Source organism: Anomaloglossus baeobatrachus, chromosome 2 (assembly GCF_048569485.1).
Source record: "Anomaloglossus baeobatrachus isolate aAnoBae1 chromosome 2, aAnoBae1.hap1, whole genome shotgun sequence".
In the NCBI taxonomy this organism is placed as follows: Eukaryota; Metazoa; Chordata; class Amphibia; order Anura; family Aromobatidae; genus Anomaloglossus; species Anomaloglossus baeobatrachus.
The window spans coordinates 668,321,210-668,338,459 of record NC_134354.1 but is presented as its reverse complement, the minus strand read 5'-3'; the positions used below and the strand labels follow the sequence as shown (position 1 = coordinate 668,338,459).

At 44.3% G+C, this 17,250-nt stretch overlaps 1 protein-coding gene across 1 annotated transcript in view; it reads right to left on the bottom strand.

The window, feature by feature from the left end:
- Positions 1 to 17,250, bottom strand: part of MARCHF9 (membrane associated ring-CH-type finger 9) — a 262,551-nt gene that overhangs the window by 19,771 nt on the left and 225,530 nt on the right. Inside the window, exon 4 of the mRNA XM_075334479.1 lies at positions 7,255 to 7,447. Coding sequence (XP_075190594.1) covers positions 7,255 to 7,447 — 193 coding nt within the window. The remainder of the gene's footprint in view (positions 1 to 7,254; positions 7,448 to 17,250) is intronic.

Genomic DNA, 17,250 nt, shown 5'->3' with positions numbered 1-17,250 from the left:
CAAACATCACAACGGGGTTAACTGGTTAACATCTGGGGTCATGACAGATTTAACTAATTGATAATGAATCCACTGTCCTAAAAATTGAATAAAAACAATTTGACAACAATACTGAATCCACCATGATGGTAGAGGCCTATTAGGTGCCATATTCACCCTAAATTACAGCCAAGTTTAGGGCATATTTACACGCAACAATCTTGTGGCATGTTTTTCCTTCCACAATTTTGCACAAACCATTGCAAAAAATAAAATAAAAGCAATGCTGACAGGTAAAAAAGCCTAATGATGAGGCTCCACAGGCATGGCGTATAGTAATGTGCGGATTACACACATCTTTACTGCATTTCCGCAGCTGAAGTTCACTTAAAAATACATTTGCATGTTTTAGGCTGCTTTCACACTACGTTTTTTTAACATGCGTCATGAACGTTTTTTTAACGCAAAAACGGATCCAGTGCAAATGCGTTTTCATTTCAATGCATTTGCAATGGACTTGCGTCAACATGCGTTCACCTGCGTTTGCGTGCGTTATAGTGAGGATCCAGCGACTTGCAGTTTTTTAACTTTTTTCAAAAACGGTACTTGTAGCGTTTTTGAGCTGCGTCCAAATACTGCAAATTGCTGGATCCTGACTATACTGCACGCAAACGCATGTGAACGCTGGCATGCTGATAGACAGGATCCTGCTTGCTCTACTGAGAATGCCCAGAAACCAGCCTGGCGTGATCAGTCTCTCTCTCTCCTCCCTCTCTCCCCCTCCCTCTCTCCTCTCTCTCTCCCCCGCCTGAGAGAGTTGGACGTTCGTAACCAAGGTAAATATTGGGTAACCAAGCAAAGCGCTTCACTTAGTTACCCGATGTTTACCTTGGTTACTGTGCAGGGAGCAGGCAGCCCGGCTCCTAGCAGCTGCGGACGCTCGTAACCAAGGTAAATATCGGGTATCTAAGCAAAGCACTTCGCTTAGTTACCCGATGTTTACCTTGGTTACCAGCGTCCACAGCTGTCAGATGCCAGCTCCCAGTCTATCACGTTCAGTTCCCCTCACTCCCGATCACATGACTTCAATGCCAACCCATAAACTTCAAGTGACAGGATCCTGCAAAATAACACATGCAATTGCATGCGTTTTTCTTTGTAAAAACAGGATCCACTTTTACAGCAAAAAAACGATCATGACGCATGTTAAAAAAACGTAGTGTGAAAGCAGCCTTACCTGCGGATTTTCCTCAACTAGTGCAATTCTATGGAGACAACTCGTACATAAAACTCAGAGAACCCGGAGGGAGAAATGACATGTTGCGGATTTAAAAAACTGTAGGTCAGATTACACAGCATTAAAAAGAAGCTCAGTGGGGATGAGGTTTATGGAAATCCTATACACTTTGCTGGAACTGTAAGACGCTGTTTTTAGTGAACATAAGCAGCATCAAAATGTGAACTCAACTTTATGCCAATCTCACTCTTGAAGTACATAAAAAAATGATTTTCTATACTCACTTATCTCCAGCGATGCTGTCTTCATCACTGCTGTCACTTGCTTCTGGGTCCCGCTCATTATGCTTATTGCATATTAACTGAACCATGGACCCGGAAGCAGCAGTAACGCCGGAGGCAGCAGCGCCGGAGACAGGTGAGTATAGAAGTTCATACTGTCAGTGTGCTATCTGGATGTCATGCGGATAGCACAGGGACAGCACATGTCTGCAAAAATCACGGCACACAGATGGGCCATACGCACCTTTAACACGGCTGTGCAAAACACAAACTTTTTTCATGGACATGTGAAAGTGCAAAGATATAGGCACTTACTATTGTTGGTAATAAAAAAAAATTACCAACAGTCTCAATGTTAACACAGTCTGGACTGCTAATTTATTGGACTGCTAGCTACCGTAGTTCACTGATTGCAAGTATTTCTATGAGGCTTATCTAGGAATAGGATGAAAACCTTTTTTATATGCATATTGAAAATATATGGATACATGGATACAAAATATATAGCTTTGAAAATACCATCATTTATCAATACAACACTTCATAGTTCAGATCTTACAAATATTAAAAGGGTTGTCCACTACTAGAACAACATGTTTCACCTAGGTAAAATGAAAGAGCCCATTCTCACCTCCGCGGCTGGCTCAGTTCCTGAGGTGTCGGGGCTCACATGACGTTGTAACGTCACGTGAGCCCCGCATCCAATTACTGTCTCCCTGCCTTTGGACACAGGTGCAATCAACAGGAAGTGAGAGGCATCTGCAGCGCGCACTTCCTGTTGCTTAGCTTGTTTGTCCCAAGTCGGGAAGAAAGCCGCTTAATGTCATTTAAGCCCTGGCACCGTGCTAGCCGCAGAGGTGAGTATGGACTTTTTTATTTTACCTTGGGGAGCATGTGGAATCAGAAGTGGTTGTATTAGTAGTGGACATCCCCTTTAAGCCAAACAAGAAATATAATGTACACCAGGAGTGGACACAGAGAGAAATGGGCCCCAGTGCAGGAACAATATATGGGCCCTTTGCAGTTCCACCTGTTTTGACGGTAGAAAGTTACGGGTGTGTCACAGGTGACAGACAGTCATGTGTTTTCTGGCCATAAAAAGGTCCCAGTGTTTGGCTGCGCAGAATGCTTCCTGACTTTCCGTTGTTCTTGCTGTCAGTATTAATTGGTATAGGTAGCTTTCCTTCTGAGTCCATCTCTCCCTCTTTAGGACCCATCAGGAGCTCGCCTTCTAACCAGCTGCTGCTCATCAGTATTCTCTTGGTGCTTAAATACCCCTTCCTTCCTTGGACTGGTGCTGGTGATATTATTCACTTAATTCAAGCCTTGGTTGCAAGCAGGCGGCTTGTTGTATTGTTGCTGAAAAACATTGTAGAACTGCTACCTGAGTCATCTGTAGATACGTAGTGCATGCATTTTCCCCCTGTGTGTCTTCCTTGTGTCTTCTATAGTGTTCAGTACGGTTGACGAAGAGCAAATCCCATCCATTCCCTATTTAGGGCCCAGCACTAAGGATACGTTCCAGGTCATGCTGCGCTGTGTGTAACTCAGCGACTCTGAAGAGTGACATCATTACCAATGGCACACTCTTCAGCGTCACCAGGTCTTGCACAGTGTGACCCAAAAGTGGCTGTTGCCAAAGGCTCCATAGGCTTTATTCGTCAGATTCGCTGTACAACGGTGGATTCGCTGGACCTGAGTGGAATTTTTTTTTTTTAAATAAAGTGGTGAAAGACTGAAAGTGTCAGGGAGTATTTTTTTTCAATAAAGTATTTGTGTGTGTGATTCCTTTTTTAGTACTGGGCTAGCAATGGGAGTGTCTGATAGACACCTCTCGATTACTAACATCAGGGCTTGATGTCAGCTTTGTTTTTGGACACATATAACTGCCATCAATCCCAAGCACAATTACTCCAATTGCCAACGCAGAGAAGCATCAGGAAGAGCTAAGACGACTCACCAGAATTGGAGCATCTAATGTGATACTCCACTTTTGAGGCGGCTGCAGGCTGATGTTTTTCTGCTGGGAAGGACCCAATAACCATGGACCTTCCCAGCCTGAAAATATCAGCTCATAGATTTCTGCTTTACCTTTGCTGATTATCCACAATCTGGGGAACCTCATGTCATTTTTTTTCCCCCATTAAATTATTTATTTGGTTACAATCTACAATCTATCTAGCTATATCTTGTATAGCTTGTATCTATTATTTATCTATATATTTGCACATCTTTAAACATAAAAATCAGTAATTTCTTGAATGCATTTCATTCTGGAATGTATCACACGGATGGCACATGGATGTAATCAGTGTGCTATATGTATTTATATGGATCCATTGACTTTGTATTGGTTTATGTGATCCGTGTCGCTGGAAAAAACAGACATGTAAGCAGTAACACACAATGTAATGGGTACACGAGCATACGTGTGTCCGGTAAGAGTGAAAATGAATGTCACATGTACCAGAATCGTGGATGTGTGACGGGGGCTCAGAGGATGTTTAGATTCCATTCTTTATTCATTGACATATTTGGTAAAATTGTGAGTGATCCCCCACTATGGATGGAAAGTAACCCTACACATGTATGTTCTCAGGAAAATTTACTATCGGCATCATAAAAGACGCGTTGTTCAACATTGCAATGTTCAACTTTTCTTCTCTGGACAATTCATCTGTTAGATGTCCAAAAAAATATCAAGGACAGACATTTTGCAGGAAATACAGGAACTGAACTGGAAAGGACTGGGGTAAAGTTATTTTCCGCAATCATAATATAAATAATAATAATCTTTATTTCTATAGCGCCAATATATTCCACAGCGCTTTACAATTCAGGAGGATCATATACAAACAAGTAACAGTTATAGAAAATACAATATTTAAAGGGAAAAAAAAGACAACCCTGCTCGTGAGAGCTTACAATCTACAATGAGATATGGGGGAGGGGCAAGGTACAAGTACTTATTTATAATGACAATCCAGCCATCTCACGGAAATGGGGGCTAGATAATGGTTTCCTGGACCAGTGGGCCAGAGCCTTGAGATGCATTTGGGTGCCATGGAGTTTGATGTGGAATTATGTTGTGAGAAGTTGTAGAGGGACTATGTGAATCGAATCTGATTAGGAAGTGTGATAGGCCGCCCTAAAAAGATGCGTCGTTAGGGTGCGTCTGAAGCTGAGTAAGTTGTGATTTGTCCTAACTTCTTGGGGTAGAGCGTTCCAGAGGGTTGGTGCAGCTCGGAAGAAGTCTTGGATCCGGGAGTGGGAGGTTCGAATTAGTGTGGATGTTAGTCGAAAGTCATTTGCAGAGCGTAGAGAACGGGTGGGGTGATAGACAGTGAGGAGGGTGGAGATATAGGGGGGTGCCGCACTGTGGAGAGCTTTGTGTGTGAGAACAAGCAGTTTGAATTGGATCCTATGATATATGGGCAGCCAGTGCAATGACTGGCACAGAGCAGAGGCATCCGAGTAGCGGTTAGCCAGATAGGTGACCCTGGCTGCTGCATTAAGGATGGACTGTAGAGGAGAGAGTCTAGTTAGGGGGAGACCAATTAATAGAGAGTTACAGTAGTCAAGGCGAGAGTGGATCAGGGACACGGTGAGGGTTTTTGTCGTTTCCATTGTGAGAAAGGGGCGGATTCTAGAGATGTTCTTGAGGTGCAAGCGGCAGGAGCGGGCAAGAGATTGTATGTGGGGGGTGAAGGAGAGATCAGTGTCAAGTAGAACCCCCAGACAGCGGGCTTGCTGCCTAGTAGTTATTGTGGTGCCTTCTTCAGTCTGTTTGGGGTATCTGGAAAAGTATTGTTCACAAAAGAAAAAGGTGAGCGCTCCCATGAGTCCTGTGTGATGCCAACAGTAATGTATCTTGAGACCATTCAGTTACTTTCCATCCATGGAGCGGGCTCAATCACAAGATTGCCTAAGGACACTGCAATGAATGAAGAATAGTATCTAGACGTCCTTCGAGAGCAACGTCTCCCAATGATCCAGGAGCAATTTGGTGATGAACAATGTTTTTTCCAGCATGAAGGAGCCCCATGTCACAAGGTGAAAATTATAACTAAGTGACTCGGTGAACAACTCATTGAAATATTGGGTAAATGGCCAGGAAATCCCCAGATGTCAATCTGTGGTCAATCCTTAAAAAGCAGGTGGATAAACAAAAAAACAGAAATTGTGACAAACTCCAAACACTGATTAGGGAAGAATGGGTTGCAGTCAGTCAGAAGTGAACTACTTATTATTTTACTTCAGTAACCATAGTAACATCAGACTAAAAGATTTTAAATCACTTAAAGAGAACCTGTCACCACGATTTTGTGATGTAAAGTAAAGCCATGGCTTGAATGCTGCTGTAATACTGATTAAGTTAACACCTTTGCTGATAAAATCCACTCTGTTGTTGTAATTAGATTTCGGTGCACAGGGGCCGGACTGTACACCGGGTCTTCTTCTCCCTGTCTGTGATTCCCTGGCCCATCTACCTGTCTATTGTCTGTGAATGACCTGCCTCTTCTGCTAGCAATCTCAGCAGTGACCTGGAGGCAGGAAGCGGGGCTGGGGCATCACAGACAGGGAGGAGAAGGCCCAATGTTGAGTCTGGCTACAGTGTACTGGAATCTAATGGGAAAACTTGGAATAGTGATTAAAGAAGAACAACAAAGTGGATTTCTTCACCAAAGGTATCAACTTAATCAGTATTACAGCGCCATTATAGCCACGTCTCTACTTTACATTACAAAATCATGCTGATAGGTTCTCTTTGTGCAGTAAACTTTATGAAAACCAAAACTTGGTTACTATTGGATAACATCCCCTTATTAGCTGTGATAGTATCTGGATAGTATAGCGAACAAATAAGTAACTGTAGATTTAAATAAAAAAACTTAGGGATACTTTGCACGTTGCGACATCGCTACTGCGATATCGCCGGGGTCAAATCGAAAGTGACGCACATCCGGCGCTAGTAACGACGTCGCAACATGTAAAGTCTAGATGCACCGATAAACAATCGCAAAAGCGTCATAAATCGGTGATCTGTGTAGTCGGTCATTTTCATAATTTCGCTGCAGCGACAGGTACGATGTTGTTCCTCGTTCCTGCGGCAGCACACATCGCTGTGTATGAAGCCGCAGGAGCGAGGAACATCTCCATACCTGCGTCCACCGGCTATGCGGAAGGAAGAAGATGGGCGGGATGTTTATGTCCCGCTCATCTCCGCCCCTCCGCTTCTATTGGCCGCCTGCCGTGTGACGTCGCTGTGACGCCACACGACCCGTCTCCTTAGGAAGGAGGCGGGTCACCGGCCAGAGCGACGTCGCAGGGCGTGTGAAGCTGCCGTAGCGATAATGTTCACTACGGCAGATATCACAAGATATCGCATGTGCGACGGGGGCGGGCACTATCGCGCTCGGCATCGCTAGCATCGGCTAGCGATGTCGCAACGTGCAAAGTACCCCTTAGGCTCTGTTCACAGTCTCATGTTTTCTTTTCATGTTGAATCCATTCCTAGACATATCTTGACAAATCCAGCCAAACCACATTGACTTATTGTGAGGTCAGTTAAGGTTTTGTATTCTTGACCGTACGAATAGTGCTGTAGACCACACTATTTCTGCTGTAAAAATTACTAATGGAAGCCATAAAAGCTAGTGCTAATGCTTATATTTACAAAAATGTTATTGATTTCACAGGAAACGTTCTTTAAAAGGAAAACAAAGCCCTCATCAGATAAAGAAATGCTTTTCTTACCTATACAAACTATGTCCATGAAGCCGTACATGCCGTAGCAGATTTGGAACAGTAAATCCTGTCGCTGCCATTTGGCCGAGGGGCTGAGAGAGGACCAGATTAACCAGGAGATGCTGGCGATGAGGAAGAGGGAGCCCAGGATTATAGCTGCTATTTGGACCTTCTCGATCACAGTCAAAGAAATGGCCTGCCACTGCAATGCAGATTAAAAAGCTGTCAGGAGCGCACATGTACCGATACCTCTTACCTGGTGTACTGTAGTCATGCCATGCACAGACAGAAATACATCACCATCCTATTCTCAGATTTATTACCTCAAACAAACTTAACATGTATTCGCAGAAAAACAAGCGCCTTTATTTCCTAAATGAACAATTTACATAATTCATGCATGCAGACGAAAGCTTCCATCTCCTGAATAGTTATCTACCTGCTGAATCAGACGCTTTTCTGAATCATCGGAACAAAAAATAACAATTTTTCCAAAGTACAATTATTCATGCCTCTCTAGGACATCTACACACTCTGTACAATGTATGCCGCTAAGGCTCAGTTCACATGTCCGGTAATCATCCGTTAGATCGGATCCAGCAGCAATTCGTTTTGCAAACACAACTTTTTTGTCCGTTTTGAAAAAAATAGATTTTTGCAGGATCCGTTTTTTTTTTTTAATTTTAACATGGGAGTCTATGGAAAACTGATCCGTTAAAGGGAACATGTCACCAGATTTGGCGACTATAAGCTGTGGCCACCACCAGTGGGCTCTTATATACAGCAGTCTAACATGTTGTATATAAGAGCCCAGGCCGCTGTGTACAACATAAAAGTGACTTTATAATACTCACCTAAACGACCGCTGCGGTGGAGGTGGGTCATATGGGCGTCTCTGTTCTGTGGTGCTGGCGCCTCCTCTTTCGGCCATCTTCGTCCTCTTTCTTCTGAAGCCAGGGTGCATGACACGTCCTACGTTATGCACACTATCTGGAATTGAACTATCTGCGCAGACGCACTATAATACTTTGATCTGCCCTGCTCAGGTCAGATCAAACTGCGCCTGCACAGGGTCTAAATTGCCGCCTGTGTGCATGACGTAGGACGCGTCATGCACCCCGGTTTCAGGAGAAAGAGGACGAAGGAGGCCGAAAGAGGAGGCACCACACCCGGAGAACGGAGACACCCATTCGACCAGTCTGCACCGTACCGACCATTTAGGTGAGTATTATAAAGTCATTTTTACGTTCAACACAGCGGCCTAGGCTTTTATATACAGCATGTTAGACTCCTGTATATAAGAGCCCACTGGTGGTGGCCGCAGCTTCGGCCGGGGCCACACAAGGCACTACTGTGATCCTCGCATGACACTCAGCTCACACTGGCAGCACAGCAGCAGCCGAGTGTCATACGAGTGTCACTGCGACTGAGGTCTGATTATGCGATCGGACCTCAGCTGCAGGGAGCGGGCCGGCACTCAGGAGGGGCAGGCCAGTTCTGAGGAGGGGAGGGCCGGCGCTGCGGAGGGGAGGGAGGGATTTATCTCCCTCTCTCCTCCGTTGCCGGCTATTGGCATTCTCGCCCTGCACTAGCGGTACAACGGTGTACTGCGAGTGCAGTGTAATTTTTCTCTCGCCCCATAGACTTGAATGGGAGCGAGAGAAAGAAGGATCGCATTGCACCCACAGCATGCTGCGACTATTTTCTTGGTCCGATTAGGGCTGAGAAAATAATCGCTCATGGGTGCTGACACATAGGCTAATATTGGTCTGAGTGGAATGCGATGTTTTGTCGCATTCCACTCTCACCAATTTTCATGCCGTGTGTCTTAGGCCTAATAGTCACCAAATCTGGTGACTGTATCTTACCTGGGTACTAATGTAAAGGCTGTGTTCACATATATAGCATATCACAAAGTTGATTACACCCCTCACATTTTTGTAAATATTTTATTATATCTTTTCATGGGACAACACTGAAGATATGACACTTTGAGACAATGCAAAGTGGTCAGTGTGCAGCTTGTATAACAGTGTAAATTTGCTGTGCCCTCTAAATATCTCAACACACAACCATGAATGTCTAAACCACTGGCAACAAAAGTGAGTACACCTCTGAGTGAAAATGGTCAAATTGTGCCAAATAAGTTATTTTCTCACCCTGGTGTCATGTGACTCATTAGTGTTATGAGGTCTAAGGTGTGAATGGGGTTCAGTTGTGTTACATTTGGTGTGATCACTCACACACACTAATACTGGTCATTGTAAGTTCAATATGGCGAAGAATTCTCTGAGGATCTGAATAAAAGAACTGATGCACTACATAAAGATGGCCTAGACTATAAGAAGATTCTCAACACCCTGACACTGAGCTGCATTATAGTGGCCAAGACCATACAGCGGTTTAACAACACACGATAGGACTCGCCATGATCGACCAAAGAAGTTGAGTGCACGTGTTCAGCGTCATATCCAGAAGTCGTCTTTTCAAAATAGATGTATGAGGGGTGGTGGGTCAGCCGGTCAGTGCTCAGACCATACACCGTACACTGCATCAAATCATCAAATTGGTCTGCATGGCTGTCATTTCAGAAGGAAAGTTAGTTTCATTTAGCACAAAAGCAGCAAAAATGCAGCAAAAAAAAAAAACGCAGTTGCAATTTGGCACTCAATACTTTCACTGGTGAAAATAAACCAGAAAGAATTGACAAGTTGCTCTTTCAAAAACGCAGCAGTTTTCCATTTGAGCATGTATGTGAGCGCATGGGATTTCTGGGATCTCATAGCTTTTGCTGGTACTGTAAAAAGCAGCTTTTAATTTGCATAAAACTCATGAAAAAAAAGCAAAAATCGCACCAAAAAAAGCTGTAAAAAAGCAAAGTATGTTCATACTGTAAGGTGGGCTTTGCACGCTGCGACATCGGTAACAATGTGTGTTACCGACGCTGCAGCGATAGTCCCTGGCCCCGTCACAGGTGCGATATCTTGTGATTGCTGCTGTAGCGAACATTATCGCTACGGCAGCTTCACATGCACTCACCTGCCCTGCGACATCGCTCTGGCCGGCGAACCGCCTCATTCCTAAGGTGGCGGGTCGTGCGGCGTCACAACGACGTCACACGGCAGGCAGCCAATAGATGCGGAGGGGCGGAGATGAGCGGGACATAAACATCCAGCCCACCTCCCGCAAAGCCGGCGTGAGCCGCGGTGACGCAGGTAGATGTCCCTCGCTCCTGCGGCTTCTCACACAGCGATGTGTGCTGCCGCAGGAACGAGGAACAACATCGTACCTGTCACTGCTGCCAAATAATGGAAATGTCGGACACTACACCGATGATACGATAACGACGCTTTTGCACTCGTTAATCGTATCAAAAAGGATTTACACACTACGATATCGACTGCGACGCCGGATGTGCGTCACTTTCGATTTGACCCCACCGATATCGCATCTGCAATGTCGTAGTGTGCAAAGCCCGCCTAAGAGTAATTTAATAGATGACAAGTATTTGGCACAATTTTTTGCAACATTTTGCAAAATATTTGATGTTTGGTGATAAAAAGACGCAAAGGCAGTTAAAGACAAAAAATAAAGAACATTTTTGGGCATTGCACAAAATTTGCGAACCGTGGTACAATTTTACTTAATTTTGCAAAAAATATCAGCAAAAGCTACAAGTCAAAAAAGAAAAGTGACTTAACAAAATGGTGAATCAGGCTCTGTGTGTTTTGGCTGTTGACTGCGTCAACATCACTTTATCATGTACTTGAGTTTTTTATTCTGCAGAGGGGACAATTCACATCCCATAATGCATAGATGACTTTAATAAACTCCATTTTATGGAATGAAGGTGGTGAAACGAGTCAGCCTGTTTTATTTTGTACGGCTGTTTTTTATTCCGAGGAAAGGATAATTTTGGCCCAGTAATGTGTAGATGACTAAACACCCTTAATATTATTAAGCTTAAACGTTGCCTTGCTGTCGTGCAAATGCAGCGCTGGTTAATATTCCCGATTGTTCTCCAAACTTCCTTGTACTCAGTATACTGGTCCATTTGGTCACTGGTGAGAAAACAACAGAACCAGGAACCTAGGCGACTATTACTAACACCATCAGAACGAGTGACAATACCTTCTCTCTCTCTCTCTCTCTCAATCGATCTATACTTTTAACGGAGCTTCACTACAAAGTTTCTATCTTGTTTTCTGTCTTTATACGTGAACTAAGAAGAGATGAGCATATGAGTTACATGGCAAGAAACCCCGGCCTTGTATATTTAGCTTTGCAGTTACTTAAAGTGAGTAAAATGGAACATGTCAGGTCCCCGCTGCTATAGAAGTTGTTTGAAGTTGCGTTGTAAAGCTGTAATCCTTGAACAATGCATTTTTGATCTGCATTACTGCATAAGAAAATGAGGCAAGACGTGTCCGGTAGGGCGTCTCTTCCTCTAAGTAGTCCTCTCTTGGGTCTTCTATTCATGTCTCTTTGGGTGTGTTTGACAATTTGCAATCAATTCCATCATGGTAGGACCATTATGCAGGCTGACAATCATGCCCAGGAAGGAATTAGAAGATTTGAGGCAGGACTAGCAGGAGGGAAGACATGCTGCATCGGACTAGCCTTGCCTTATCTACAAAATGGACGCAACAAGTTAAAAGTTCATTGGTCAAGGATTGCAACATTAGTATGGAACATCCAACAATACCCTGAAATTAAAGGGTTTGCTGCGGCCCGCAGACCTGTCCGGGAGACGATGACTCCCTTCTGCCTATATTCATATGTATTTGCGTCTTTCAGACGTGAATACATTTGAGTACTGTGGCACAGACACTGGATCAGCGTGATGAGGTTAGAACTCTGCTGCTGGCACCTCAGTACCAAAGCGCCACAGAGGCAGCAAAGATGGTGCTAGCAATAGTTAGCGTTCTATCAAGGAGCCGAAGAATAAATCGGTAACCATTGTGGATGGGTTTGTTACTGTGAGGGCACATAATGGAAGGACAATATTGAAATGGGGCATCGTTTTGCGAGGGGGGGTACTTTTTTCAGAGGGGCAGAGTAGGATATTTTGCAGTGTGTGTGAGTGTGTGTGTGTTGGGGGGATATTTTACAGATGGGTTGTGTGGGGGGAGGAGTATTATGGAGAGAGGCAGTGTGTGTATGTGGGGGATATTTTGCAGAGGGGCAGAGTGTGTGTGTGTGTGTGTTGGGGGATATTTTGCAGATGGGTGGTGTAGGGGAAAGGAGTATTATGGAGAGGGGTAGTGTGTGTGGGGTGATATTTTGCAGATGGGCAGTGTGTATGTGTGCGTGTGTTAGGGGAATATTTTTTCAGAGGGGCAGTGTGGGGGGAATATTTTCAGAAGGGCAGTGTGGGGGGGGGAGTGATATTTCATAGGGGTAGTGTGGGGGAAATATTTTGGAGAAGGGCAGTGTGAGGGGGCATCATGGAGAGGGGCAGTGTGTGTGGAATATTTTGTGCATGAAGCACAGCAATTATTTATTCAGGGGCACAGTATAGGAAATACTTTTATTTTTAAAGACACTGTCAGGAAGTTCTGCTGAAGACCGGAGAAAAATGAGCCCTGGGACGTGAATTATCATCATGGTGACTGTACTACATGGAGACAAAAGGGATGGGAACGATTTCAATCAGAGAAGATGTGATCTATAAGGTACCTGGATGTAAATGTTTATATGTGATACTGCCTGTGTCTCTTCAGTACTGAGGTTTCTGTATGATCCACAGTCTGATAATGATTTGTTAATAAAAACTCCAAGTATCTCCTTTCCATTGTTAAAGGCATACTGAGAGTTGTAGGTTTATGCAATACAATTGTACATGGAGCTGACCAGACATTGCAATTAATCCCTGTACTAAGCTTGGTGATTAAAAGGCTGCTTTCACACTACGTTTTTTTAGCAAGCATCCTGAACGTTTATTTGCTGGAAAAGCGGATCCAGTGCAAATACGTTTTAATTTCAATGCATTTGCAATTGACATGTGTTAACATGCGTTTGCGTGCGTTATAGTGAGGATCCAGGGAGTTGTAGTATTTTATCATTTTTCAAAAACACTACATGTAGTGTTTTTGAGCTGCGTCCACTTACTGTTTGTCACTGGATCCTGACATTACTGCACGCAATCGCATGAGAACGCTGGTATGCTGATAGACAGGATCCTGTCTCTCTCTGTCAGTCTCTCTCTCTCTCTCTGTCGGTCTCTCTCTCTCTCTCTCTCGATCTCTATCTCTCCCTGTCGGTCTGTCTCTCCCTTTGACCCCCTCCCCCTCTCTCATACTCACCGATAACGGGCACGACGCTGCACGGCTGTCACACTGCTCTGGCGGCTTCTCTTTTGAAAATGCCGGCCGCTCATTATTCTATCTCAAACTCCCTGCTTCCCCGCCCACCGGCACGTATGATTGGTTGCAGTCAGACGCGCCTCCATGCTGAGTGAGAGCTGTCTCACTGCAACCAATCACAGCCGCCGGTGGGCGGATCTATATCGTGCAGTAAAATAAATAAATAAATTTAAAAATCGATGATACCAGCCAAAGTAAAGCCACACGGCTGAAGGCTGGTATTCTCAGGATGGGGAGCCCCACGTTATGGGGAGTTCACCAGCCTAAAAATATCAGCCAGCAGCCGCCCGGAATTGCCGCATCCATTGGATGCAACAGTCCTGGGACTCTACCTAGCTCATCCCGAATTGCCCTGGTGCGGTGGCAATCGGAGTAATAAGGAGTTAATGGCAGTCCATAGCTGCCATTAAGTCCTAGGTTAATCATAGCAGGCGTCTATGAGATACCCCCCATGATTAACCTGTAAGTGAAAGTAAATACAGACATACACCCGAAAAAATCCTTTATTTGGAATAAAAGACAAACAAACCTACTCTCTTTCACCACTTTATTAAAATCCCCAAATACCACTCCAGGTCCGGCATAATCCACACGAGGTCCCACAATGCTTTCAGCTCTGCTACATGAAGCTGACAGGAGCGGCAGTAGAACACCGCCGCTCACTGTCAGCTCCACGGAGCAACTGAAGTGAGTCGCGCTGTCAGCGGTGACGTCACTCAGGTAGTGCCGATGTGTGCGGTGATGATGGGTGCGGTGGTGTCTTTCTCTCTTACTCACTTTTTCTCTCGCTCTCTTTTTCTCTCTTTTTTCCTCTCTTTTTTTTCTCTCTCACTTTTTCTCTCTTTTTTCTTTTTCTCTCTTTCTTTCTCTCTCATTTTTCTCTCTCACTATCTTTTTTTTTCTTTCTTGCTCTCTTTTTTCTCTCTTTTTCTGCTCTCTTTTTTTTTCTCTCTCTCTCTTTTTTCTCTCTCTCTCTTTCTCCATCTGAATTTCCAGTCTATCACGTTCAGTTCCCCTCACTCCTGATCACATGACTCCAATACCCGCCCATAATTTCAAGTGACAGGATCCTGTAAAATAACGCATTCATTTGCATGAGTTTCTCTTTGGAAAAACAGGATCTGCTTTTGCAGCAAAAAAACGTTCAGGACGCATGTTAAAAAAACGTAGTGTGAAAGCAGTCTTATTGATGTATTGACAGTGGTTCTAGAACTGTATTGATGTACTGACGGTTGTTCTGGCACTGCATTCATGTACTGATGGTGGTTCTGATCTTGTACACATGTAGAAATCCAAAATGTGCTTTATGGCTACGTTAAAACATAAAAATCCTCAAAACCTAGAGTTTTGATATTATGAGGAGGATTTGGTGAGATTCTGCTCCGTTTCTGCTCCAAAAACTCTGTGTATGTGAACGTATGGTAATACTTATTTTTTTGGGAACAGAAACTGAACATAATCTCTCCAATCCTCCTCAAATACTCAAAACTTGATTCTGGTGGTGTATTCATATGAGTATCCCTTTATATCTTTGGCTGCACTTGGAATTGGTTCAGTATGGAAATGCGGGCCTTGGCCCAACAGATGTTGTGCACCCTTGACTTAAACACACACACAGGTATAGAAAAAAAAAGTAAATCAGTCAATAACCGCAATTTCTGACATAATTTCTTGGAAGAAACTCAAAATGATCTCAGATGAAATATTCCAGGCCTGTGAGTCAGCCAACACGTGAAGCTTTTTCTGTGCATACATTCAGTAGTCAGAGTGCTCGCTATGTACCGTAATTAGCCGCTGACTCCTTGTCTATGAATGTCTACTACATTAAAGAACTGAGAGCTTAGAAAGTCCATTTTGTACAACATATGGCACATACAATAAAACACTTAAAACATATTTCCCACTTACATCTTGCTAGAGAAACTGTATTTAGACAGACTATGCTTGGACAATAACCTCTAAAGCATTCCTGGACATAGATCTTTATAACCGTGGGTATGTACATAGTGAAGTTCTTGGCTGTAATCTGAAGGGGTACCATCTAACCTGTCATTTTTAAAAATTAATATAACATCTACAGTATAACCACAATGTATTTCTTTTCAATATTTATTTGCATTTTTTTTTTATATTGATGGATAAAAACATCTCTAATGGCAAGGTAAACTGAATGCATAACTATTCATCCCCACATTCAAGGGAGTATTTAGTGGAGTCAAGGACAGTAGCTTTGCATAAGGACACTGCTATTTCTCATTCTCTGCCATTGCGTGTGTGCTCAGTGATTGCACTATTCCCGCCATAAATCACTATTTGGACGCTTTTCCATCTGTGATTTCCTGGTGCGAATGCGATCCGATAAAAAAATCGGATTGCCCTCGCACCAGTGTTAATCAATGAGACAGTTTCCTCTGTCCCGTTTTATCTCCACACGAATCGTGCTGTCGGTACGATCGCAGCATGCTGCGTTTTGCACCGAGTCTCGGCTCACGTGTGTGTAAAATCGCTCTGCACTCGCATGTTATGTGACTGCAGTGCGGTGCACGCAGAGACAGACAACGGAGGAGATGGGGAGAAAGTGCTCCCTCCATCTTCTCTGCTCCTGTGATGCGATCGCAGCACAGGGTCATTAGCATATCGCTTCTGATGTTCCTGCATCGAAAGCGGTACGTAACTGGAAAGCCGCCCTTTGAATTAGGCTCTGAAATCAAATGGGACATCAGCACACTTATTTGTTTCATCTGTGCAGCTCCAGTCCTTGTGAAAAAACGGTTTCTAAACTTCAGCTATTTTGCAGACTGCAGCAGGGTTTTTTCCCCATAATTTCCATTTATTTAAAAGGGTTGTCCACTACTTTAAGGGTGCGTGCCCACGATCAGTGTTTGCAGCGCTTTGGACGCAGCATGCTTCAGCTGCGTTGTACAGTACAAGCACAGTGGATGAATTTCTAGAAATCCCGTGCCCACTGTGCTTGTTTTTCCAGCAGCAAACACTGACCTGCGGAGCGTCTTTCCAGACCGCAGCATGTCAATTGTTTGCTGTGGATTCACATGCATCCGCCGTAGGGAGAACACAAGCAGGAGACCGCAGTGTACTGTTCCCTGATCATGGGTACTGACAGCTGCAGTCTCCTGTGTTCTCCTGCGGAGGAGACTCGCAGCCCCGCAAGTCAGGACCCGCTGTGTCCAGGACACAGTGAGTCCTGATCGTGGGCACATAACCTAACAGAGATGGTCTATCCTTAGTATAGGTCATTAATGTCTGATCTATCGGGGTCCTACACCCCGCCGATCATCTGTTCCCGTTGCCAGCAGCTGGAAATGCTCAGTTCCGGGGCTGCCCCGTCTTCCGATAATGACCGGTTACTGCATATCTGCCTCCTATTGATTTGAATAGGAGGTGAATGAGCAGTACGCGGCCATGGCTGCTATCAGAAGACAGGGCAGCTCCAGAACTGACCATTTTGGACCGCCTGCTACTGACGCCGACACCAAGAACAGGTGATTGATGGGGGTGCTGGGTGTCAGACCCCGACAGATGAGACATTGATGACCTATTCTAAGGATCAGCCATCAAAGTAAAAGTAATGGACAACCCCTTTAAATTGGTAATCTTTGGCATTGTTCACATTACGAAAGCC